The 26,297-nt window shown below is 41.6% G+C and overlaps 1 protein-coding gene across 1 annotated transcript; it reads right to left on the bottom strand.

Annotated features, from left to right (window-relative positions):
- Positions 1–4,138: 4,138 nt before the first annotated feature.
- On the bottom strand, positions 4,139–25,728 carry gsg1l2b (gsg1-like 2b). The gene is made up of 5 exons (XM_056241435.1): positions 25,316–25,728; positions 20,329–20,376; positions 13,454–13,606; positions 8,906–9,017; positions 4,139–4,778 (listed from the first exon to the last, which is right to left on the bottom strand). Exons 1-5 carry the CDS (start codon positions 25,614–25,616, stop codon positions 4,475–4,477), a joined length of 918 nt encoding a protein of 305 aa, XP_056097410.1. The 5' UTR covers positions 25,617–25,728; the 3' UTR covers positions 4,139–4,474.
- Between the last annotated feature and the right edge of the window lie 569 nt (positions 25,729–26,297).

Here is a 26,297-nt window from a genome sequence, read left to right as displayed (position 1 = left end):
TGCCTGGCAGCTTTTGTAAAAGACTTCATTCATTATACTGTACATTTCATCAACATAAAGTCAAAGGAAAGCAATGAAGTGAAAATAACCAAGCAAACAAATACAGCAATTATTATTAAATTAAACATAAACAATCTGACATGCGTTTAATTTAACACCATTAGTCTACAATACAGTACAGTATGCTGCTTGTGCATTACTGTAAAAAAGTGTGTGTGTCATTCATTATTGCACATTAAATGTAAACAGTTTGTTTTTGGCAGTGCAAAGACTCAGTTTATAAAGAGGTGCATTATTTATTCTAAAGGGTTTAAATGAGGTTACATGTACAGATTCAAGTAACGTGAGCATATGGATCATGTTTCCCAGAACAACACGGAAAACTCACTTCTTTCTACTTTTATCCCACACATCTGCGAGTTTATCTAGAATTCGTCCAATTCCTTTCCTCTTCACAGTGACATACATTCGACTGAATGCAGAATGATTAATGCAACTTCTATAATTAAAAACAAAATAATTCTCTTGATTTTTAAAGCTAAACGCAAATGGTAATCCTTACATTATTTGATTAGCATTGAGATAATTATAAATACGTTGCTGATCAAACTGGCTGTATAAAATAAACATTTCCAGGACTTTAGCATGCTACGGTTAAAGAACAGGGATCAATCGCACACACAAAGGCACTCAGCAATGTGATTCGTGTCTCATTAGAACAGACACACACCCTCGGGATCGATCCGGTAATGATGACTTCTTAATACACAGCAGAGAATCTACAGCAGCCGTTCCTCAATGTGGCAGAAAACACTGCAAATAATCATGTTTCGGCCTCGTTTTCCAGCACAAACATCAAAACATTCTTAAATGAAGATACATTTACTGGAGAAGAAGCAACATTACTGAAGATATAAAGTCTTGTTTTATGAAAAAATCATTTGTTTGTGCTTGAAACAAGTACAAATATGACAACGGAGTCAGAAAAATCTTCATAAAAAAAATTAATTTTTTCTTGTTTTAAGCATGAACTTAATTTTAAATTTTACGTAACTTCAATTTTAAGTAAACACAACTTAATATCTTCAGTTATTTTGCTTCTACAGTAAATGTATCTTGATTTAAGAATGTTTAGATATTTGTGCTGGAAAACAAGACAAGTCAGCTTTATTTATATAGCGCTTTTTACAATACAGATTGTTTCGAAGCAGCTTTACAGAGATAAGAGGAAAATAACGCAACAAATACTGAAGTTTTTTTTTTTTTGTTGCAAAGTATGCATGTTTTTAACTCAGTTTCAGTGGTTAATTTAAAACAATTGTCTTGTGTCACATTATATGCTCTAAGATTGAGGAAAATCCTTACTTTTTCCCAGTTCTGGTTCCAGTATATGTTTTACATATCAGCACATTAATAACAAACTAAAACTCACAGCATCAGCTTCAAACAACAGCACAACAGAGCACATCGAACGAGACGTCGTGACTCGGACCGGGTCACACTAGAGTTCTGCTGCCCGGTTTTGGGTCGGGTTTGGGTTAATGTTTAATGAATAGCCTTGGGTTCAGGTTTGTAACTAAGAAAAACTATATAGGCTATACATGTATATAGTTTGTGCTTGCTGTGTTGTGACTGAAATAGTGCGAGCGATTTACAGTTTTGTAAAATGATGTGTGAATCATTATATATCATTTTACAAATCTGTTTTGCGCATATATTCCCGCCCACTATTGCAGTCACAGCAATCAGAGGAGGACGGCGCTGAAACCATCAACTGTCGATGCTGTTCTCTTCCTTCATAACTCGTACTGAGAAGGATATATTTGTGTAAATAGTTGTGCAACTGCAGGTTTAATGAGTTTAAGTTTCAGAGGAATTTGTGACTGTTAAACCTGTTTAAACACAGCAAAGTTTCATAATTGGTAAGTCCGTGCCTTTTCTCTTTCTTTTCTTCTTGTGTGCTGAGGGGGCCGCTGTGCCTCGTTGAAACTGTATTTGTATATGTATTTGTTTCATTATCATAATATCAAGCAATCAAAAAAAAAATACAGCATCCACAGGGGGACTTTTTTTTTTTACTGTGAGAAATGGACCTCGGGAGTCGGGTTGGGTTTGGGATTAAAATATAACCATAATGGTCGGGTCAGGTCGGGTCGGGTTAAATGATTTTTGGTACAGGCCGGGTTCAGGCTTCAGTTTAAAGCCCGTGCAGACCTCTAGGTCCCAGTCCTCAGCAAAACTCCTCACCCTGACTCGGACCGGGTCCCAGTCCTCAGCAGATTGAGGAAAATCCTTCATTTATCCCACTTCTGGTTCCAGTATATGTTTAACATATCAGCACATTAATAACAAACTATAACTAACAGCATCAACATCAAACGACAGCAAAACAGAGCACATCGAACGAGATGTTGTGAGACTTTGTGACTCGGACCGGGTCCCAGTCCTCAGCAGAGATCCTCTCCCTGTGGAGTCGTGACTTGGACCGGGTCTCGGTCCTCAGCAGAACTCCTCTCCCTGTGGAGTCGTGTCTCAGACCGGGTCTCAGTCCTCAGCAGAACTCCTCTCCCTGTGGAGTCGTGACTCGGACCGGGTCCCAGTCCTCAGCAGAACTCCTCTCCCTGTGGAGTCGTGTCTCAGACCGGGTCTCGGTCCTCAGCAGAACTCCTCTCCCTGTGGAGTCGTGACTCGGACCGGGTCCCAGTCCTCAGCAGAACTCCTCTCCCTGGGGAGTCGTGTCTCTGACCGAGTCCCAGTCCTCAGCAGAACTCCTCTCCCTGTGGAGTCATGACTCAGACCGAGTCTCAGTCTTCAGCAGAACTCCTCTCCCTGTGGAGTCGTGTCTCTGACCGGGTCTCAGTCCTCAGCAGAACTCCTCTCCCTCTGGAGTCGTGACTCGGACCGGGTCTCAGTCCTCAGCAGAACTCATCTCCCTGTGGAGTCGTGTCTCTGACCAGGTCTCAGTCCTCAGCAGAACTCCTCTCCCTGTGGAGTCGTGTCTCTGACCAGGTCTCAGTCCTCAGCAGAACTCCTCTCCCTGTGGAGTCGTGTGTTGGACCGGGTCTCAGTCTTCAGCAGAACTCCTCTCCCTGTGGAGTCGTGTCTCTGACCGAGTCCCAGTCCTCAGCAGAACTCCTCTCCCTGTGGAGTCGTGTCTCTGACCAGGTCCCAGTCCTCAGCAGAACTCCTCTCCCTGTGGAGTCGTGTCTTGGACCGGGTCTCAGTCCTCAGCAGAACTCCTCTCCCTGTGGAGTCGTGTGTTGGACCGGGTCTCAGTCTTCAGCAGAACTCCTCTCCCTGTGGAGTCGTGTCTCTGACCGAGTCCCAGTCCTCAGCAGAACTCCTCTCCCTGTGGAGTCGTGTCTCTGACCGGGTCTCAGTCCTCAGCAGAACTCCTCTCCCTGTGGAGTCGTGACTCGGACCAGGTCTCAGTCCTCAGCAGAACTGCTCTCCCTGTGGAGTCGTGACTCGGACCAGGTCTCAGTCCTCAGCAGAACTCATCTCCCTGTGGAGTTGTGACTCGGACCAGGTCTCAGTCCTCAGCAGAACTGCTCTCCCTGTGGAGTCGTGACTCGGACCGGGTCCCAGTCCTCAGCAGAACTCCTCTCCCTGTAGAGTCGTGTCTCTGACCGAGTCCCAGTCCTCAGCAGAACTCCTCTCCCTGTGGAGTCGTGACTTGGACCAGGTCTCAGTCCTCAGCAGAACTCATCTCCCTGTGGAGTCGTGACTCGGACCAGGTCTCAGTCCTCAGCAGAACTCCTCTCCCTGTGGAGTCGTGACTCGGACCAGGTCTCAGTCCTCAGCAGAACTCCTCTCCCTGTGGAGTCGTGTCTCAGACCGGGTCTCAGTCCTCAGCAGAACTCCTCTCCTTGTGGAGTCGTGTCTCGGACCGGGTCTTAGTCCTCAGCAGAACTCCTCTCCTTGTGGAGTCGTGTCTCGGACCGGGTCTTAGTCCTCAGCAGAACTCCTCTCCCTGTGGAGTCGTGACTCGGACTGGGTCCCAGTCCTCAGCAGAACTCCTCTTCTTGTGGAGTCGTGTCTCGGACCGGGTCTTAGTCCTCAGCAGAACTCCTCTTTTGTTGAGTCGTGACTCGGACTGGGTCCCAGTCCTCAGCAGAACTCCTCTCCTTGTGGAGTCGTGTATCGGACCGGGTCTCAGTCCTCAGCAGAACTCCTCTCCCTGTGGAGTCGTGTCTTGGACCGGGTCTCAGTCCTCAGCAGAACTCCTCTCCCTGTGGAGTCGTGTCTTGGACCGGGTCTCAGTCCTCAGCAGAACTCCTCTCCCTGTGGAGTCGTGTCTTGGACCGGGTCTCAGTCCTCAGCAGAACTCCTCTCCCTGTGGAGTTGTGTCTCAGACCGGGTCTCAGTCCTCAGCAGAACTCCTCTCCCTGTGGAGTCGTGTCTTGGACCGGGTCTCAGTCCTCAGCAGAACTCCTCTGCCTGTGGAGTTGTGTCTTGGACCGGGTCCCAGTCCTCAGCAGAACTCCTCTCCCTGTGGAGCCGGCAGCTGGTTCAGATCCAGGAACAGGGAGTTGTCGGAGAGCTTGCGTCCAGAGCCAGAGAGGTCCAGAAACTCCTCGCCGGAGCTGCTGGGAACGGAGCTGATGTACATGTCCCACACCTGTTCTGGAGAGTCCAGGTCCAGAAGCTTCTGCTTGATCTTCAGGTTCTTCTCCATGTTCTTCCGCTTGTGTTTGAACTCCAGTATAGTTTTAGTGTATCTGTTGATGGTGGTGACGGAGGAGGCCATGCAGGCGGTGAACGAGCTCCACGCCAGACTGAAGAAAACACCATCCACAGAAATTAAAATCAACATTTGAATTCAACTTAATGTCCCGTGACCCAAATACTGTGTGCATTTTTATTAATGTGAAATTTAAATAATTTATAAGTTTTTTTTGGTCAAGTTAATCAATATACTGTATATATATATATATATTAGGGCTGTGCAACGATTAATACAAATAAAAGTTTGTGTTTACATAATATTTGTGTGTGTACTGTGTATAATTATTTTGTATATATAAATGCACACACATGCATGTATATATTTAAGAAAAATGTGTTATTTATATATAATATAAATTATGTATAAATATATATACATGCAAATATGTCTTAAATATATACATGCATATGTGTGTATTTATATATACAAAATAATTATACACTGTACACACACATATATTATGAAAACACAAACTTTTATTTTGGATGTGATTAATCGCAATTAATCGTTACCCAGCACTATTATATATATATATATATAAATATAATATGCAAGCAAAAAAGTATTATAATATTAGACAGCTTTTTTCAACTCACATTTAAGTGTCATATCAGTTCCCTTTCGAGGGAACTCGCACTGCGTCGATGACGACACTATGGGGAACGTCTCTTAGCATAGCGCGTCTGAAGCATGAATCCAATCCTATTGGTGTTGCGTGATGACGTAGCGTGTGGCGGCATACACGAAAGCTACAAAGGGACACCGGCACACAACAGCGTTAGCTTTCGCTCTGTGTTATGTGATTGTCTATTTGGTGTTGTCTGTGATATATATATAAATGGCAAGTGAGCAGTTCAGGAAGTGTGTGCATCCCTGCCCTCGCTTTATCACGGGTGGGGACACACATGAGATGTGTGTGTACTGCTCCCGCCTGGCTATATTTGATGAAGCCGGCCAGGCTCGCGCTCCCCGCAGTTCGGGTCCGATCAGATCGTGGGGCTCGGAGAGGGGATTGAGACTGCTTCGGCACTTTCTTGGTCCTCATCTGATAGCTCAGATCCCTTCACTCCCTGTGCGGAAGCCCGCCCTGCAGATTCTTCCCCTCGGGTTGACAGCCCGGTGCTGCAGCTGTTTGATTCAGATGTGGACGTGCTCAGCATCGCGGCAGGGGGATCTGGATGAGTCACACATGCCATTTCACTCTGCACCCGTGTATGAAGAGCTCGTGGAGGTTGTGACGCGTGCTGTGGCCAAATGAAACATCAGTTGTCCACAAGAGAGGCAGGAAGCGCAGGCTAGAAGCAAGCTTGATGAGCGCTTTCTGCAGCACCGATCACAGCCTTCATGCCGGGGTTTGCCGTTCTTTCCATACATACACAATGAGTTGTGTAAGTCATGGAACAGGCCATTTTCCCCGCGCATGTCCCCCTAATCCCCCGGTGTTGGATTATAGCAACATCGAGGGGGTTAAGGAGAATGGTTATGGGATGATGCCACGTGTTGAGGAGGCTTTGGGCAGCTATCTCTCCCCAGACGTTGCGTCATCCCTTAAAGCCCCGGCGCTGCCAAAAAACAGACCGCAGCGTTCAAGCAGTATCTCCCTCTCCATTCAAGGTCCAAAAAGGCTGCCGCCAGGGGTCAGCCTCAGCCGTCATCGAGCTCCTCATACCGACAGGGCCAAAAGGAGAGTGTCGCTTCTAGAGGTCCCCCTCAAAGAGCTTGGGACTCTAGGCGGCGCTCTCACCCACAGCCTCCTGAGAAGGCAGATCTGAGGACCCTCCTTCAGGCCAGGAAGGCAAAGGGAAAAAGGGTCCTAACTCATGTGAGACCTCTGAGGGCCGGCCCCCCCGAGAGAGAGCGATCAAGATCCCCGCCGCCACTGGCACTTCGGGACGCATCGGTTTCCAGTGAAACGCTGCTCTGTCCACCCCACAGGCTTGCGGCCAGGCAGCGCTCCGAGAGTCATTTTCAATTATTCCTAGCCGGTCCTCGACTTCAGGGTATCATGAAGGGCTCTCACAAAACACTCGACACCAGCCCTGAAAGTTCAATGGGGTGGTCTGGACTGCAGTAGACCCAGAGCAGGGTCGGGTGTTAGAACAGGAAGTTCACTCTCTGCTGGTAAAGGAGGCAATAGAACATGTTTCTCCACCAGACAGGGAGTCCGGGTTCTACAGCCGGAACTTCATAGTTCCAAAGAAGGATGAAGGGTTGCGTCCAATTTTAGATCCAAGACATCTGAATCGGTCTCTGAGGAGATTCAGGTTCAAGATGCTCACCATTCTCATTATTGTGAGCCAGATCAGATCCGAGGACTGGTTTGTCACGATAGATCTAAAGGACGCATACTTCCATGTCTCCATCCTTCCATCTCACAGGAAGTTCCTGAGGTTCGCTTTCGGGGCGAAGCGTACCAATATCGGGTTCTTCCGTTCGGCCTAGCATTCTCCCCTTGCACCTTCACCAAGGGCATGGATGCAGCTCTAGCTCCGCTGAGGCTCCAGGGCATCTGTGTGCTAAATTATATCGACGACTGGCTCATTTCGGCCCAGTCTCGAGAACTGGCAGTTCGGCATCGGCTTTTGGCCTGCTGCACATGAGAGCCACTGAGGGGAAATCCGTTCTGCATGATAAGGGTTACGTGCAGATGCCTTCGTTCCCTATCTATGTGGAAGAAACCTTGGTTTCTGTCCCAAGGTCCTGTGCTGGGAGCGTCATGTCGCCGGAAAGCCGTTTAGACAGACGCATCCCTCATGTCCCAGGGGACCAGAACTGTGGAGGCAGGGGCTGAGGCCCGACGTGGTGGAGCCGATATGCGAGACCCAGTTAACTGCCCAGTGGCTTCAGTGCTGGAGTTCCTCCAAGACTGCTTCTCGGCTGGTCTTACCCCGTCCACACTCAAAGTGTACGTGGCTGCCATTGGGGCCTTTAATGCTCCTCTGGGTGATGGGCCTCTGGGGAGACATCAGCTGGTTGTATGTTTCCTCCGTGGGGCTCGGAGGATGAGACCTGCGGATTGTACCAGAGTTCCCACATGGGACCTGGCAGTGGTTCTTGAAGGGCTGGTCTAGGCCCCCTTCGAACCTCAGGAGTCGGCTGAGGCCAAGAACCTGTCACTTAAGGTGGTCTTTCTCCTTGCCATTACCTCTCTTGAGAGGGTAGGAGATCTCCAGGCGCTCTCCATATCTCTGCAGTGCCTGGAGTTTGCTCCTGGGAAAATTAAGGCCATCTTGGACCCCAGACCGGGCTATGTGCCTAAGGTGCCGTCTAATATGGCGAGGTCGACGGTTCTGCAGGCATTTCATCCTCCACCTCATGTGACAGCGGAAGATGTAAGACTAAATTTGCTCTGCCCTGTCAGAGCACTTAACATCTATGTTCAGAGGTATTCTCAGTGGAGGAAGGCGGACCAGTTGCTGGTGTGTTTCGGGTCACCCAAGAAGGGTCTCCCCGCTTCTAAACAGACCATCAGCTGGATTGCTCAGGCTATTTCCCTGGCCTATCAGGTGCCCAGTTTGCCTTCACCTTTGGCCGTGAGGGCTCACTCTACCAGAGGCATGGCATCCTCTAGAGTCCTCCTTTCAGTTGCACCTATTCATGAGGTGTGTGATACAGCTGGCTGGGCCACTCCGCACACATTCATGAGGATTTATAGTCTGAACCTCCCCTCTACACCCAGCACACGAGGGCTCTCGTCCTAGTTGTGCCTGAGTCAGCTTCACACTGGGACAGGCAGGGCTCGTTGTGGCATAGTGGGTATTTCGTTCCCCATAGTGTCGTCATCGACGCAGAGCGAGTTCACTCAAAATGGAACGTCTCGGGTTACGACTGTAACCCTTGTTCCCTGAGAAGGGAACTCGCACTGCGTCGATGACGACACTATGGGGAACGAGTACCCACTATGCCACAACGAGCCCTGCCTGGGAACGACTTGCTTCATCGTGAAGCTAACACTGTTGTGTCCCTTTGTAGCTTCCGTGTATGCCGTCACACGCTACGTCATCACGCAACGCCAATAGGATTGGATTAGTTTCATTCATGCTTCAGACGCGTTACGCTAAGAGGTGTTCCCCATAGTGTCGTCATCGTAACCCTAACCCTAACCCGAGACGTTTTTCGATTGCAGTCAAAGACACTGGACGCATGTATTGCTTCCCTAAACATGAGTGAACGTACATGTAAGACCAGCTGTAGTCCCAGTTCTGTGGTTTCCAGTCCTCAGGGCCGAGACTCACGGTCAGCTGGAACGCTGTGGTGAACATCATGTGAGCCACCATACCCAGAAGACCTGAAGATCAGAGAAACACACTTACGGTTACAGACTCTCTCTGTCTCTCTCTCTCTCTCTCTCTCTCTCTCTCTCTCTCTCACACACACACACACACACACACACTAGGGATGGGCGATACCACTTATTTTGTTTTCGATACGATACCGATACTTTCAAGGCCAGTGTCGCCGATGCCGATACGATACCTCTAAACTGAACTTTGACATTTTTTTTAATTTCTTAAATTATTGAATTACTTAGAGTAAAATGGGTAATGATACCTAATTGACAATATATTTAAAAGGCATTTTAACATTCAATACACCTTAATTGGAATTTATAGGATTATATTTTTGTTTACACATGGTTCAAATGTTTGTAACACACAACACTGTTCCCACCCTATAAAAACAGATTTATAGCTATTTTTTTTGTGTGATTAAGGAAGCAGTTATAATCGATACGCCCATCCCTAACACACACACACACACACACACTCACTCTCACACATGCACGCACGCACTCACTCACTCACACACACACACACACACACACACACACACACACACACACACACACACACACAAAAACTCACTCACTCACTCACTCACTCACACACACACACTCACTCACTCACTCACTCACTCACACACACACACACACTCACTCACTCACTCACTCACTCACTCACTCACTCACTCACACACACACACACACGGCAAACTGGACATAATCGACACAACTCAGGACAATCACACAGAAACGTGGAGGACGGAGGTTAAACTGCACATTATTTACAGCTCAGAGTCTCTGTTAATCTACTGAACATCAGAGAAATCACTGAAGGAGATCAGAGACGTTTGCAGCTCTCAGGCGATCTGTGGCTCTTATACTATCATCATGTCCATCTAAACACACACACACACTCATAGTATCCTCATGTCCATCTAAACCCCGTCACGCGTGGGAAACGAGATCATCTGACCCATAACCCTCATGTTTCCATGACAACCACAGTGAGGCGCCTGCATGCTGACATCATCACAAACACACAAGTCAATAATAATGATAATAATAATATAGCGCTTGTTAACTGCATTATTTGATGGATCAGTCGATCTGTCGTTCACCACAGTCCTGATCAGCTCTTCGTCGTCTCGTGTTTCAGAACGAATGATTGATTCCCTCAGCTTGAATATATAATGCGCTAAAACACAAAAGAGGTTCTCAAGAGACTCTCAGTTGTCGAATCTCAGCGGCGCTCCTGGATATTCAGACCTGACACACTGCTTTCGGATACGAGCCACAGGAAAGCCAATCAGCTCATACTAAACTTCCTCATACTAAACTATTATAATACTTTAGGAGACTTACAATAATACTACTGGTAACACGTTAAGTTGTTTACTTGTAAATGTAATTAATGAACAATAATTCCTGTAATTAAAATAATGAAAAGGAAAAACATAAATCATTATTACAAACAGTTGATTTTTTTTTTTAAAGTTACATACTAGCAAAAAACTGCAACAATATTTTTAAAGTATAAAACTCTTATAAACAATACCATGCATATGGCTGACGAGATATAGATTTTATCAAATCATAATTACCATTCATGACCTCTAAAGTGAACATTAGCCATTAAAGACATAATTGATAACTAATTGGTGCAGCAAACAAGTGTCTCTGGAAATATTTTATATTTGATCATTTATAAATCAGTGTATAATGGATTATGAGCATGGAGATTGAAAAAGCAAATGCATGACTTATAAGTTATGAAAATAATATAAATGTGACTACAACTGTTCTTATAATGCAGTTTAGGTCTTAATGAGTCTTTATAAATATATTTATAGAATAGTAATACTTAATTAACTATAATTCATTATAAGCATGGGCTTCATAGAACATGTTACAAAACTACTTTTTACTTGTACTTTTATGGTGCTTTTTTCCTCCTTTTTGAGAACATCTGTTCCTCAAGAGAAAGAAAGTCATGCCGAACTATTTCTTTAACTTTAGGAACATATTGTGTATTAAAGTACTTTAGTGTTTTGTCGATGTGTTATTAGATCCACAACACATAATTAGCTATGCGACTCATTAAAGTGAAACTTCTCATCATGCTTGAACGCATCTCTTCTGCTGATTGTTTCAGAGGAAGACAGGAGCTAATTGAGGTTGTAGCTCGCCCTTCCCATGATGCACTGCTTCCATGATCCCGCTCTCTCCAAGACGCCAGGCTCGGCGGAGATGCGACAGGAAGTCATAAGTTCATCCCTCATTATGCAATATTAAAACTCTAGCATGAGCACAAAAGGTGTGTTTCACACACATTCAGGATCATACAAGCCTAGCTTTTAATTTGAATTTTTAAGCCAAGTGCGTATTTAATTTATGATATGGGAGGTGTTCATTTTAATGTTTGGTGTAAATCTGAAGTGTCCAAATGGTAAGATATGGCATTAAGTATAATAATATTACATATTTTCACTTTTACATTATTATAACTTTGACTATATAATATAATATGTCAAAATGATAATATCTTTCCTTTATTATTATTATTATTATTATTAATAGTAGTAGTTGTATTAATAATAATAATAATAATAATATTTAAAGTTGATATTTTAGCAGTTTGACTATTCATATATATTCTTCATAATATAATATAATATAATATAATAGTCAAAATGATCATTTCTAACCTTTATTATTATTAGTAGTAGTAGTAGTGGTGGTATTAATAATAATAATAATAATATTTAAAGGTGAGATATTTAGTTTGACTATTCATATAGATTCTTCATAATATAATATAATATATAATGTAATAAAATATATGTAATGTGATATAATATAAAAATTATAATATTTTACCATTATTATTATGTCACCTCTTTATATTGTATTATTATATTATATTGTAAAATTGTATTATATTAATAACATAAATATTGGCTGTACAGTGCAACTCCCTCTCAATACAATGGGCTTGCATCCTGAAATATATATATATTTATAGATAACTAGGACAGGATTTAAGCAGATTGAAATTCGACACATATGTCACCATAAGCCCTTAAATTGTGAAACTGTCAGAAATATCCTGGACGACATTCAGGAGTTCAGGCTTCCCAATACTGGGAGGCTTATATGTGATTTTGAGCCGGATGGTTTATATGTATCTGGGGAAAGGCAGGGCTCTGAGATAACACATAAATGCAAAAGCATTCACTACAAAAGACGAGCAGAGGCTCAATCCACCAGTAATTGCATCTCTGTTGCTGTTTCCATCCATTTTGGGATTTTGCATTAAAAACACTAGATGTAAAAAGCAATAAATGCACATAAAAACATATGCACTCAATTGAGGCGGATAATTGTTTTATCCGATTAGAAGACAAGCATATAAACTGATGGAAACACATTTACTGAATAAATCCCTCGATGCGTAACTTAACCCTCAGCTGTGATTGGATAACTGGAGTAACCAGCGGACCAATGGCGTCGCAGCGTCTCTAATGTTGGTTTGGTGTTTCTGAAAGTGGAAGTGTGTGATCAGAGTGATTGGGTGTAATTGCCTCCAGAAGCGTCTCACACACACGAGTGTGTTCCCGGACACCAGCATCCGAACGCCAGAGAACACGACAGCGTTTACTGTGTTTCGTCTGACGCGACACACACTCGTTTATGATGGAGGGAGACACAACCAGAAATTTCTCCAAAAAAAATCTCAGTGAGTCTGGTGACCTTTGAAGGATAAAGCCGTGGATAATCATCAGAGAGCAGAAACAAGCACATGCAGATCTTATACAGTCAAACCAAACATTATTCAGACACCGGATATCATGTTTACTAGTGTGTGCAGGACACTATAGTTCATTTATGTAAGTGAGGAGAGCAAAATAAAGTAAACTGTGACATATTACACCCAACAATTCTTCAAATTTATACAAATTTGGGAGCAGAAATGATTCCTCCACTTTGAGCTGATCATGTTTTGCTGAAGTGTGTTTTCTGTAATTGCTAATGCTCTTTTTACACACACACTGAACAACATGAAGCATTGCTTGGTCACTGGTTGAGCTAAACTGGTATTATCTAATTGTGTAGTTAAATTTAACAGCTGACAGATATTCAACATAATTCATGTGTGAGAGTCTAACAGAAGGACGGACAAAACCAGTCAAATATCCACTGATCTGAGAACTCTGAGTTCTGCTCATATTTATCACCATTTATAAACTATAGCGAATAAACTGATAATGTGAGAAATGTTGAAGGAGTCTGAATACATTCTGGTTTGGCTGTGTATACTGTATATATATTACTCACTTTTAGTTCATGTTAGTTAATGCATTAACTAATGTTAACAAATGAGACCTTATTGTGAAGCATCACCAAAATAATAAGCACATGCTGATCATGTACAACAGGTTTACCTGATAAGACTGTGAATATGGCGGCAAAGGCATTCAGCTTCAGTCCATCGATGACGTTCCCGAAATGGCAGACCTCTATAGACATGAGGATTCCTCCAGTGGCCAGAAGTAAAATATAGAGACACTCGGCCGCGATGCAGAGCCACAACACACCTGAGGATTCGGGAGAGAAACGAGGGAGTCAAAGAGGGAATAATGGATGGTTTTATCAGGAAGCGGATGGAGCCGCTGATTAAGACTGACACTTATCCTAGCAACAGCGGCGGCCTTAAGCATCTGGGGGCCGTTTCAATTACTAATATGGGGCCCTACCCACATAAAACATAAACATAATAGAGCAGAATAAGCAAGGATTCCTGTTGGTTTGCATCAATGGTATATTATTTTATCACGTGCACTTTCAGCTTCATGAACAGGCAGCTCAACATAGAAATAATCCAACCTTATTTGATTAAAACTATATACAATTATACAGCGTTTTACGTTGGAATAAGCCTCGCCCTTTCACGCAGGGCAACTTCACCGCTTCATTGATTTGAGCAGTATATTTTCAGCTGTCTATTTAATGGCAAAAAAGGCAAAGGTATAAATAAATACATAAACTACCGATATTCTACTTCAGATCGCTTAAGCCGTTCGCAGGGGTGGTAAACGTCACCATGGTAACCACGAGTTCGACCAATCAGAGACATCAGTGTTTTGTTTAGACTTGTGGGTAGTGTAGTATTTCTCCAGAACATCGCAAATAACAAGGTTGATTTCATACCTTATGGCTTTTATAGAAGCAGAAACTTTCGTTCCACAACCTCGTAGCTCGTGGTCAATCTACCTTAAATGGTTTAGACATTATGGCTGAAAATCAATATCCTACGGAGAAAATGAATGGGATTTTGCTGGTCTGTTGGGGCCCCCCTTGGAGGGCGGGGCCTGTTTCAATTGAAAGGGGTGAAACATAAGTAAGGCCGCGTCTGCCTAGCAAGCAATAGCCGTCATTTCACCGTCTAGGTTACCTATAGACCCGATATAGTCTGGCTATGAGTGGATTAACTATAGACCCGATATAGTCCAGCTATGAGTAGGTTAACTATAGACCCGATATAGTCCAGCTATGAGTGGATTAACTATAGACCCGATATAGTCCGGCTATGAGAAGGTTAACTATAGACCCGATATAGTCCGGCTTTGAGAAGGTTAACTATAGACCCGATATAGTCCGGCTTTGAGAAGGTTAACTATAGACCTGATATATAGTCCGGCTATGAGTAGGTTAACTATAGACCCGATATAGTCCGGCTTTGAGAAGGTTAACAATAGACCCGATATAGTCCGGCTATGAGTAGGTTAACTATAGACCCGATATAGTCCGGCTATGAGTAGGTTAACTATAGACCCGATATAGTCCGGCTATGAGTAGGTTAACTATAGACCCGATATAGTCCGGCTTTGAGAAGGTTAACTATAGACCCGATATAGTCCGGCTATGAGTAGGTTAACTATAGACCCGATATAGTCCGGCTATGAGTAGGTTAACTATAGACCCGATATAGTCCGGCTATGAGTAGGTTAACTATAGACCCGATATAGTCCGGCTTTGAGAAGGTTAACAATAGACCCGATATAGTCCGGCTATGAGTAGGTTAACTATAGACCCGATATAGTCCGGCTATGAGTAGGTTAACTATAGACCCGATATAGTCCGGCTATGAGTAGGTTAACTATAGACCCGATATAGTCCGGCTATGAGTAGGTTAACTATAGACCCGATATAGTCCAGCTATGAGTAGGTTAACTATAGACCCGATATAGTCCAGCTATGAGTAGGTTAACTATAGACCCGATATAGTCCAGCTATGAGTAGGTTAACTATAGACCCGATATAGTCCAGCTATGAGTAGGTTAACTATAGACCCGATATAGTCCAGCTATGAGTAGGTTAACTATAGACCCGATATAGTCCAGCTATGAGTAGGTTAACTATAGACCCGATATAGTCCAGCTATTAGTAGGTTAACTATAGACCCGATATAGTCCAGCTATGAGTAGGTTAACTATAGACCCGATATAGTCCAGCTATGAGTAGGTTACTATAGACCCGATATAGTCCAGCTATGAGTAGGTTAACTATAGACCCGATATAGTTCAGCTATGAGTAGGTTAACTATAGACCCGATATAGTCCAGCTATGAGTAGGTTAACTATAGACCCGATATAGTCCATCTATGAGTAGGTTAACTATAGACCCGATATAGTCCGGCTATGAGTAGGTTAACTATAGACCCGATATAGTCCAGCTATGAGTAGGTTAACTATAGACCCGATATAGTCCAGCTATGAGTAGGTTAACTATAGACCCGATATAGTCCAGCTATGAGTAGGTTAATTATAGACCCGATATAGTCCAGCTATGAGTAGGTTAACTATAGACCCGATATAGTCCATCTATGAGTAGGTTAACTATAGACCCGATATAGTCCGGCTATGAGTAGGTTAACTATAGACCCGATATAGTCCGGCTATGAGTAGGTTAACTATGGACCCGATATAGTCCAGCTATGAGTAGGTTAACTATAGACCCGATATAGTCCGGCTATGAGTAGGTTAACTATAGACCCGATATAGTCCAGCTATGAGTAGGTTAACTATAGACCCGATATAGTCCGGCTATGAGTAGGTTAACTATAGACCCGATATAGTCCAGCTATGAGTAGGTTAACTATAGACCCGATATAGTCCAGCTATGAGTAGGTTAACTATAGACCCGATATAGTCCGGCTATGAGTAGGTTAACTATAGACCCGATATAGTCCAGCTATGAGTAGGTTAACTATAGACCCGATTTAGTCCGGCTATTAGTAGGTTAACTATAGACCCGATATAGTCCAGCTATGAGTAGGTTAACTATAGACCCGATATAGTCCAGCTATGAGTAGGTTAACTATAGACCCGATATAGTCCAGCTATGAGTAGGTTAACTATAGACCCGATATAGTCCGGCTATGAGTAGGTTAACTATAGACCCGATATAGTCCAGCTATGAGTAGGTTAACTATAGACCCGCTATAGTCCAGCTATGAGTAGGTTAACTATAGACCCGATATAGTCCGGCTATGAGTAGGTTAACTATAGACCCGATATAGTCCAGCTATGAGTAGGTTAACTATAGACCCGATATAGTCCAGCTATGAGTAGGTTAACTATAGACCCGCTATAGTCCAGCTATGAGTAGGTTAACTATAGACCCGATATAGTCCGGCTATGAGTAGGTTAACTATAGACCCGATATAGTCCAGCTATGAGTAGGTTAACTATAGACCCGATATAGTCCGGCTATGAGTAGGTTAACTATAGACCCGATATAGTCCGGATATGAGTAGGTTAACTATAGACCCGATATAGTCCAGCTATGAGTAGATTAACTGTAAACCCGATATAGTCCGGCTATGAGTAGATTAACTGTAGACCCGATATAGTCCGGATATGAGTAGATTAACTATAGACCCGATATAGTCCGGATATGAGTAGATTAACTGTAGACCCGATATAGTCCGGCTATGAGTAGATTAACTGTAGACCCGATATAGTCCGGATATGAGTAGATTAACTATAGACCCGATATAGTCCGGATATGAGTAGATTAACTGTAGACCCGATATAGTCCAGCTATGAGTAGGTTAACTATAGACCCGATATAGTCCAGCTATGAGTAGGTTAACTATAGACCCGATATAGTCCGGCTATGAGTAGGTTAACTATAGACCCGATATAGTCCGGATATGAGTAGGTAACTATAGACCCGATATAGTCCAGCTATGAGTAGGTTAACTATAGACCCGATATAGTCCGGCTATGAGTAGGTTAACTATAGACCCGATATAGTCCAGCTATGAATAGGTTAACTATAGACCCGATATAGTCCAGCTATGAATAGGTTAACTATAGACCCGATATAGTCCAGCTATGAATAGGTTAACTATAGACCCGATATAGTCCAGCTATGAGTAGGTTAACTATAGACCCGATATAGTCCAGCTATGAGTAGGTTAACTATAGACACGATATAGTCCGGATATGAGTAGGTTAACTATATACCCGATATAGTCCGGATATGAGTAGGTTAACTATAGACCCGATATAGTCCAGCTGTGAATAGGTTAACTATAGACCCGATATAGTCCAGCTATGAGTAGGTTAACTATAGACCCGATATAGTCCAGCTATGAGTAGGTTAACTATAGACCCGATATAGTCCAGCTATGAGTAGGTTAACTATAGACCCGATATAGTCCGGCTATGAGTAGGTTAACTATAGACCCGATATAGTCCGGCTATGAGTAGGTTAACTATAGACCCGATATAGTCCGGATATGAGTAGGTAACTATAGACCCGATATAGTCCAGCTATGAGTAGGTTAACTATAGACCCGATATAGTCCGGCTATGAGTAGGTTAACTATAGACCCGATATAGTCCAGCTATGAGTAGGTTAACTATAGACCCGATATAGTCCGGCTATGAGTAGGTTAACTATAGACCCGATATAGTCCGGATATGAGTAGGTAACTATAGACCCGATATAGTCCAGCTATGAGTAGGTTAACTATAGACCCGATATAGTCCGGCTATGAGTAGGTTAACTATAGACCCGATATAGTCCAGCTATGAATAGGTTAACTATAGACCCGATATAGTCCAGCTATGAATAGGTTAACTATAGACCCGATATAGTCCAGCTATGAATAGGTTAACTATAGACCCGATATAGTCCAGCTATGAGTAGGTTAACTATAGACCCGATATAGTCCAGCTATGAGTGGGTTAACTATAGACACGATATAGTCCAGCTATGAGTAGGTTAACTATAGACACGATATAGTCCGGATATGAGTAGGTTAACTATAGACCCGATATAGTCCAGCTATGAGTAGGTTAACTATAGACCCGATATAGTCCAGCTATGAGTAGGTTAACTATAGACCCGATATAGTCCAGCTATGAGTGGGTTAACTATAGACCCGATATAGTCCAGCTATGAGTAGGTTAACTATAGACCCGATATAGTCCAGCTATGAGTAGGTTAACTATAGACACGATATAGTCCGGATATGAGTAGGTTAACTATAGACCCGATATAGTCCAGCTATGAGTAGGTTAACTATAGACCCGATATAGTCCGGATATGAGTAGGTAACTATAGACCCGATATAGTCCAGCTATGAGTAGGTTAACTATAGACCCGATATAGTCCGGCTATGAGTAGGTTAACTATAGACCCGATATAGTCCGGCTATGAGTAGGTTAACTATAGACCCGATATAGTCCGGCTATGAGTAGGTTAACTATAGACCCGATATAGTCCGGCTATGAGTAGGTTAACTATAGACCCGATATAGTCCGGATATGAGTAACACACTTCTAGCCAAAATAACCTTGAATTTGGTTACATGTCGTTTTTGCCAAAATAACTTGCGATATGTATGATATTCCATCATGTAAGCAAAGTAAACAGTGATTACAAGGTGTTTGGTTTCATTTCTTCACTCATTTCATTTCTTTGTTATCTCATAGATGATTAGTCTAGTCTTGGGATTTGGTTTAGACGTCTATTATTTTTCACTGACAGCCCAAATGTTGCCTTGTTTTAGTCTAGACGTCTGGCTGTGTTTGGACGGCTATTAGACGTTTTTTTAAATGCAAAATTGCTTGCTGGGTTCGCAGACAAACACAACCTCGTTCAGACGGGCCTCCTATCCTGCTCACGGGGAGCGTATGAAATATTGAAATACACTTGACACTGAGATTTAAAAGCAGAATTCAGCTTTGAAAGCATGAGGATACATATACATATTTCATAGACTTCACTGAAACGTTTCATGCTGCCACATGTATGGAAGTAATGTAATGCCAAATGTTTTTGAGACAAAAAGCTTGTTGAATTGCACTAATTGAAAAAGATATGCATTGCATTAACCATGCTTGCATTTTAAAGCATTGTATTTTTTAGGGCTGGCATTTTAATAATGAAAATGTGTGTGAAATGTTTTGAATATTCACAGCTTAAATATACAACCATGTTGAATTTCATTCAGCCCATACAAAAAATGCAAGCCCTAAAAATATAATGCAATACAATATTTTTGTTGAAAACCGTGATGCTTTTAATTGTTCAGGATTCTTTGATGAATAGAACGATTTTATTTGAGATATTATTTTTGATTAATTTAATGCATCCTTCCTAAATAAAATTAATACTTTCTTAAAAACGAAACTGCTTTCAATATTTAGGAAACCCCATCATAACATCAGATACACATGAATGTTTTTAAAAGCACATAAAAACCAAAAGTAAAAAATATTTTCCCTTTCTTCTATCATGGACACTGCTCTTTGTGATTGACCCATATATGAGCCGACTGAACATGTTTCCCACACACTGACTAAAGCACAGACTTACTCATCAATAACACTGAGACTATAATCTAGAAGATAGTACATGCATTCATTTCCAGGGATTTAAAACATATAAAGATGATTATTTATATCTTTATCTCTGCGTTCAGTGCAGAATGTTGAGTTACAGTGTGAAGTCGGGATGTCATGATTAACTATCATTACAGCCGACGGATCTTTTGCCTGGATCGTGTATCTGTCAATTATCCTGGAAACAATTGTGCTAAAGATGCAGCGCTGAGCGGACGGACCCTTATTGACACGCTCGTATATCTAGATGAATGAGAACGAGGCAGGTGTGCGGGCTTGATTAAAAATGACTGGACCTCCAGACATGAGCGAAATATCTCATACAGGAGAACCGCTTTCATTAATATTCACAACATCATGCAGAATCTCAGCTGGTAATTAAGAATGACAGAACGAACCTCTCTCATGGGGAGGAGCGACGTTTATGAAGCTTCGGCATTTCTCACCTGCATTTAGGAAAAAAGAGTGTGAATACATTGGTGTTTTGATTCAAAGCATTTGATTCATTTTCAATGTTGTAAAAAAAACGTTAGAGAAAAAAAAAACGACCGATTTTAGTAACCGAGTAATAACTTCAATCTAACCAACAGGTTAGATTGAAGTTATTACTCGGTTACTAAAATCGGTCACACTTCAGATTAGGGTCCATTTCTCACTATGATTTTTGCCTCAATAAACACCTAATTACTGCTTATTAATAGTTAGTTTAGTTTAGGTATTGTATAAGAATGTAGAATATGATCATGCAGAGTGTGGGCTTTATAAGTACTAATAAACAGCCAATATCCTAGTAATATGCATGATAATAAGCAACTAGTTAATAGTGAGAATTGGACCCGAAACTAAAGTGTTAGCAAAAAATCATACTGTTGTATAAATATATATTCTTTTGTGCATTAGAGTGTTTAATGTTGCCAGGAAATCAAAATGCACTGAAAGGTAGCGTTTCATATTCCTCATAACTCGAATCAGAATCAGTTCCTCTTGCAGCATCTCTTCTCCTCTCTGATGATGTGGGCGGGGCTATAACCTGTCACTCACATGAGATCAGCCAATAGCAAACCACAACCATCCAATCAACTCCACACAGACACAATCAAGCCCCGCCCACATGTGTTCTTGTTCCTGAAGCGTTTCACTCGATATACGACACAATAGAGGAGAAAAAGAGCAGGGCAACTTCTTTGAATGCCTACATTAATACATGTTTTATGTAATATGTGCATTTTACTTTCATGATTGCTACCCAGATGATGTTCTGTGTTTGTGTCAGTAACATAATGTGCTCTGTCTATATATTCTCATCTGTTTCTGAAAAGTCATCACATGCTCTTCCATTGTAAATATTTTAATAGCTTAAGCAGTTTGATATTAACATTATATAATTTAAATGACATATTGTACAGTACTGTACAATATACACTCACCGGCCACTTTATTAGGTACACCTGTTCAACCCATTAACACAAATATCTAATCAGCCAATCACAGGGCAGCAACTCTTTGATGACGACGATCTGCTGAAGTTCAAAGCGAGCATCAGAACGAGGAAGAGAGTGATTTAAGTGACTTTGAACGTAGCGTGGTTGATGCTGGTGTGAGTGTTGCAGAAACGGACGATCCATGGGAGTTTCACACACAACCATCTCTAGGGTTTACAGAGAAATGGCTGAAAAATAGGAAATATCCAGTGTGTGAAAATGCCTGAAAAAGGGCAACAGTATCTCAAATAATCACTCGTTACGACTAGGGTTGGGAATTGAAAATCGATTCCAATTCTGGGATCGAATACTTGCGGTCAGGAATCGGATACTTGTTATGAAATTTAAATTTTGATTCCTCTTATCGATTCCTTTGTGAGCACTTCAATATGAGGTTAAATCATTAAAGCGCGAGAGACTGTTTTCTGTGTTCATGTGTATCAGTATAGCTCGCATTGATAACACTAATCAAACAACAGAAGACAAAGAGAAAATTCACTCGTTCTATACTGAATAACTTTTGCAACTATATTTGTAATATATATTTTATTTATAAACTGCAGTGTTATTGTACATTTGATTACGGTTTCTGCACCTGAACACCTGGAAATCTTCAAACACTGTTTACGTATCTTTGTTCAGTTGTATTTATTTGTGCGATTGCTAATTTTTTATTTGTTCTTTTTTAATGACTGAGTGTTGTCTTTAATAATGCTTAAAATGTACATTAGTTCGGCTAGTTGTTTTTCTATGGTGTTTTTAAACCACAGGCAAACGTTCCTTGTGTAAGTGTTCTTTAGCCTGTTGATGTTTGTTCATGATATTCAGTTTTGTTCATAAGTTTATAAGTTAACCTTATTGGAATCAAAATTAGGAATCAATGAGTATCGGAATCGATAAGCAGAATTGAAATCGGAATCACTAAAATTAAAACGATACCCAACCCTAGTTACCAGTATGCAGAAGCCCTAGTCTGCAGAAGACTACTAGTCTTCTGCAGACTAGTAGTCTTCTGGTAGACCCAACCCTAGGTAGACCCAACCCTAGTCTGCAGAAGACCTCACACACACACACACACACACACACACACACGCACACACACACACACACACACACACGTCTGGTCCACTATCTTTGTGGGGACTCTCCATAGACATAATGGTATACTGTACAAACTGTATATTCTGTCCCCTTACACTAACCCTAGCCCTAAACCTGCCCATCACACACACACACACACACACCTCCTGTCAGATGGGAACTGCAAACTGAGGCTACGATTCACACGGACTCACTAAAACTGGACTATAGAAGATTGGAAAAACATCGTCTTTTGTATCATCGTTTGTAAACCAAATGAAAGCATGGATCCATCCTCTCGTATCCGCGGTTCAGCTGGAGTAATAGTGTTGAGGATCGTTTCTTGCCACTCTTTGGGCCTCTTAGTGCCAATTGAGCATTGTTTAAACACCACATCTTCTGATGGACTTCCAGCAGGATAACACACACACACACAAACACACACACCACAAAGCTCAAATCATCTCAAACGGGTTCACATAACTCCAACATCTCCACAGTCACCAGATCTCAGTCTAATAGAGCAGATTTGGGATGTTGTGGAACAGGAGATTCTCATCATGGATGTGCAGATGATAAATCATGTCAATATAGACCAGAATATCCGAGGAGTGTTTCCAGCACTTTGTTGTAGTTTTGGGCGATAAAACGGTATCGGTATTTATCGACGGTAACGATATAAAAAATGTTCGATATAGCGCTCGATATTTTCATTAAACAGCCAGGTTGCGTTGCTCTCGTGTTCGGCCGTGTCACCGCATTGACATCCCATTCTCTCTTACAGTTTTAGAGGTTTGTATTGTCGGATCCGTGCCATGAAGAATTAAAGCAGTTCTGAACTAGCAACGGCTTCCTAATGAAGTGGCCGGACACCAAAACGCCATTTCAAACAGCGTGTAACATTGACACTGTATTTTTACAGTAAGCTTTTGACAGCTACCAGCTTTTTACTGTAAAATTAACAGAAAAGTGCAGCGTACAGTCAATAAATACTGTACAGTAAATCTGTAAATATAAATAAATCTGTAATCCTTTTAATTAATAATACAAATACCAAATAATGTTTTTGTTTATTAAAACAGTATCAAGTAAATCATAAGAGAGGCAAATCAAAAATAGCATATTATTAAAATAAATATGAGGTAACATTATTTTAGGGTGAAATAGTTACACGTTACGGCATAATAACACTAAATGATGCATAATTACAAGTAACTAACCCTCAACAAAACCCCAATCGTAACTCTAAGTACATGTAGTAAATTAATATCACTCAGTACTTATTTGAGTACTACGTCATCTTAGAGTAAAGTGTAACCAATTATAATAAAAGAAATACGCACTATTTAAACAACTACGCAAAATTTCTAATCCTAAAGTAACATAGTTACACGTTACTAAAAGTACTAACTATAGTAACAGTAAATGATGCATAATTACAAGTAACTTTTCCCTAAACCAAACCCTAACCGTAACTTTATAGTACATGTAGTTAATTAATATCACTATTTGAGTACTACGTCACCTTAAAATAAAGTGAAACCAATTATAATAATAGAAATACGCACTATTCAAAGAACTACACAAAATATTCCTAATCTGTATTTGACTGAATGATAAAGTGCACAGAAACAGGTCAGTGTGTCCAGAAGAGGGGCAAATAAAAAATAGCCTATTATAAAAAATATATATATACAATAATTGTATTTTAAGATAATGTAATACTCAGATAAGTACTAATATTAATAAACTACATGTGCTTACTATAGAGTTAGGGTTAAGGTTTGATTTAGGGTTAGTTACTTGTAATTATGCATAATTTATTGTTATTATGTGGTAACCTTAAAATAAAGTGTTACCTAGTAACCAATTATAATAAAGAAATACACACTATTCCAACTTAATTAATTAATTACAAGTAACTAAGCCTAAACCAATCCCTAACCCAACTAAGCACATGCAGTTAATTAATATTACTACTTATTTGAGTACCACGTCACCTTAAAATGAAGTGTGACCAATTATAATAAAAGAAATACACTCAAACAACAACATTTCTATTCCTGTATTTGACTGAATATTAAAGTGATAACCACTTAACGCCAAAAACACAGATCACCTGCCAATACTTCATTATAATATACGAAACGAGAGTTTCTGGAAGGATAGATTAAGTCAGAAACAGAAATGTTAAAAAGCAACCAGACTAAACAAGGTTTGAGAACACGTAAAACACGTAGTTAATTAATATCACTATTATACGTCACCTTATAATGAAGTGTAACCAATTATAATAAAATAAATTTGCACTATTCAAAGAACTACACAAAATGTATATTCCTAATCTGTATTTGACTGAATGATAAAGTGCACAGAAACAGGTCAGTCAGTAACTGAAAACCAGTCAACACCAAAAACACAGATCATCACCTGCCAATCATACTTCATCATCACAATATTCCAAACGAGAATGTTTATGGATAGAATGGATGATGGATCGAACAAGTCAGAAACAGAAATGTTAGACCTGTCGCGCGCTTGAAAAACACGTAAATGTTTGATGGGAAGAAAAGAAAAAGAAAAGCCATACCGACCATTTTTGGATTTTTGGATGCATAGAATAAGGAATAGAATAAGCCATAAACAGGAATGTTAAAAAGCAACCAGACTCATCCTGTCGGTAAAAACAGGTTTGCGCGCTTGAAAACACGTAAATGTTTGATGCGAAAAGCCACCCAAAAACACAGATCACCTGCCAATACCTCATCATCACAACATACGAAACGAGATTAATATCAGGGGATCGTGGGAAGAAAGTCCTTACCGACCAGGTCGACGTTCTGCTCGCAGGAGAACCAGATTCCCGTGTGGAACTTCCTCAGAACAAACTTGTCCTCTCCGGTCTCCCAGATGTACTGGACCCTCCGGCTGTCGGTGAGGTTCGAGCTGTTGTATCGGATGCAGTGTGTGTGTTTGCCGGTCACCGGTCCGGTACAGAAGGGCTTGACAACTTTCCGGGTTCCCTCGCACCAGTAGCTGGTGGTGAGCGCGCATATCGCGAGCATCAGCGCGAGGAAGTTCAGGGTGAGCGCGAGCGAGCCTCTCCTCCGCCGGTCCATGGCCATGATGAGAACACTGACTGAACACTGATCCAGAATCAGCTGAGGCTGAGAGAGAGTGAGTGCGAGCCTTGAACCTGGATCGTCATGTAGAGTCAGTCCTTCAGTGCTGCGTGCTCGCGCGCGCGCGCTCCCCAAGCAGTTCTGCACACTGCGCTCGTGCGCTGCTGTCGCGCGCTTCACTTCTCATGTGATGTCAGTCAGAATCAATGAACGCAGCGAGTCAATCCTTAAAGGGTTAGTTCATCCAAAATGAAAAATTATCCCATAATTTACTCACCTTCAAGCCATCCTAGCCTAGGTGTGTATGACTTTCTTCTTGCAGCCGAACACAATCAGAGCTATATTAAAAATTGTCCTGGCTCTTCCAAGGTTCATATAATGCCAGTGAATATACCTGAGATTTTGAAGCCCAAAAAAGCATATCTCGGGGAGTAACTTCCGTTACTTATTATTATGTTTTAATTATTAAAAAGTAATCATGCGTCACGCGCACCTGCTCATAACAGGTGAATAGTGAGAAGCGTCAGGATGAATCTATAGGCTATATGAATTATTGAGTTATGCACGGAGGACAAGGAGTAAAAATGTCATAATTTCAAGAAGATTGCAATGAAATCATGCATTTTTGTTAGGAACATTCTAGCTGATTCATTTCAAAGTGCAAATGTTGCGGTTTTCCAAACT

Source organism: Rhinichthys klamathensis, unplaced genomic scaffold (assembly GCF_029890125.1).
Source record: "Rhinichthys klamathensis goyatoka isolate OS25496 unplaced genomic scaffold, OSU_Roscu_1.1 h1tg000642l_1, whole genome shotgun sequence".
Classification (NCBI taxonomy): domain Eukaryota; kingdom Metazoa; phylum Chordata; class Actinopteri; order Cypriniformes; family Leuciscidae; genus Rhinichthys; species Rhinichthys klamathensis.
This window is presented reverse-complemented; position numbering and strand designations above follow the sequence as displayed.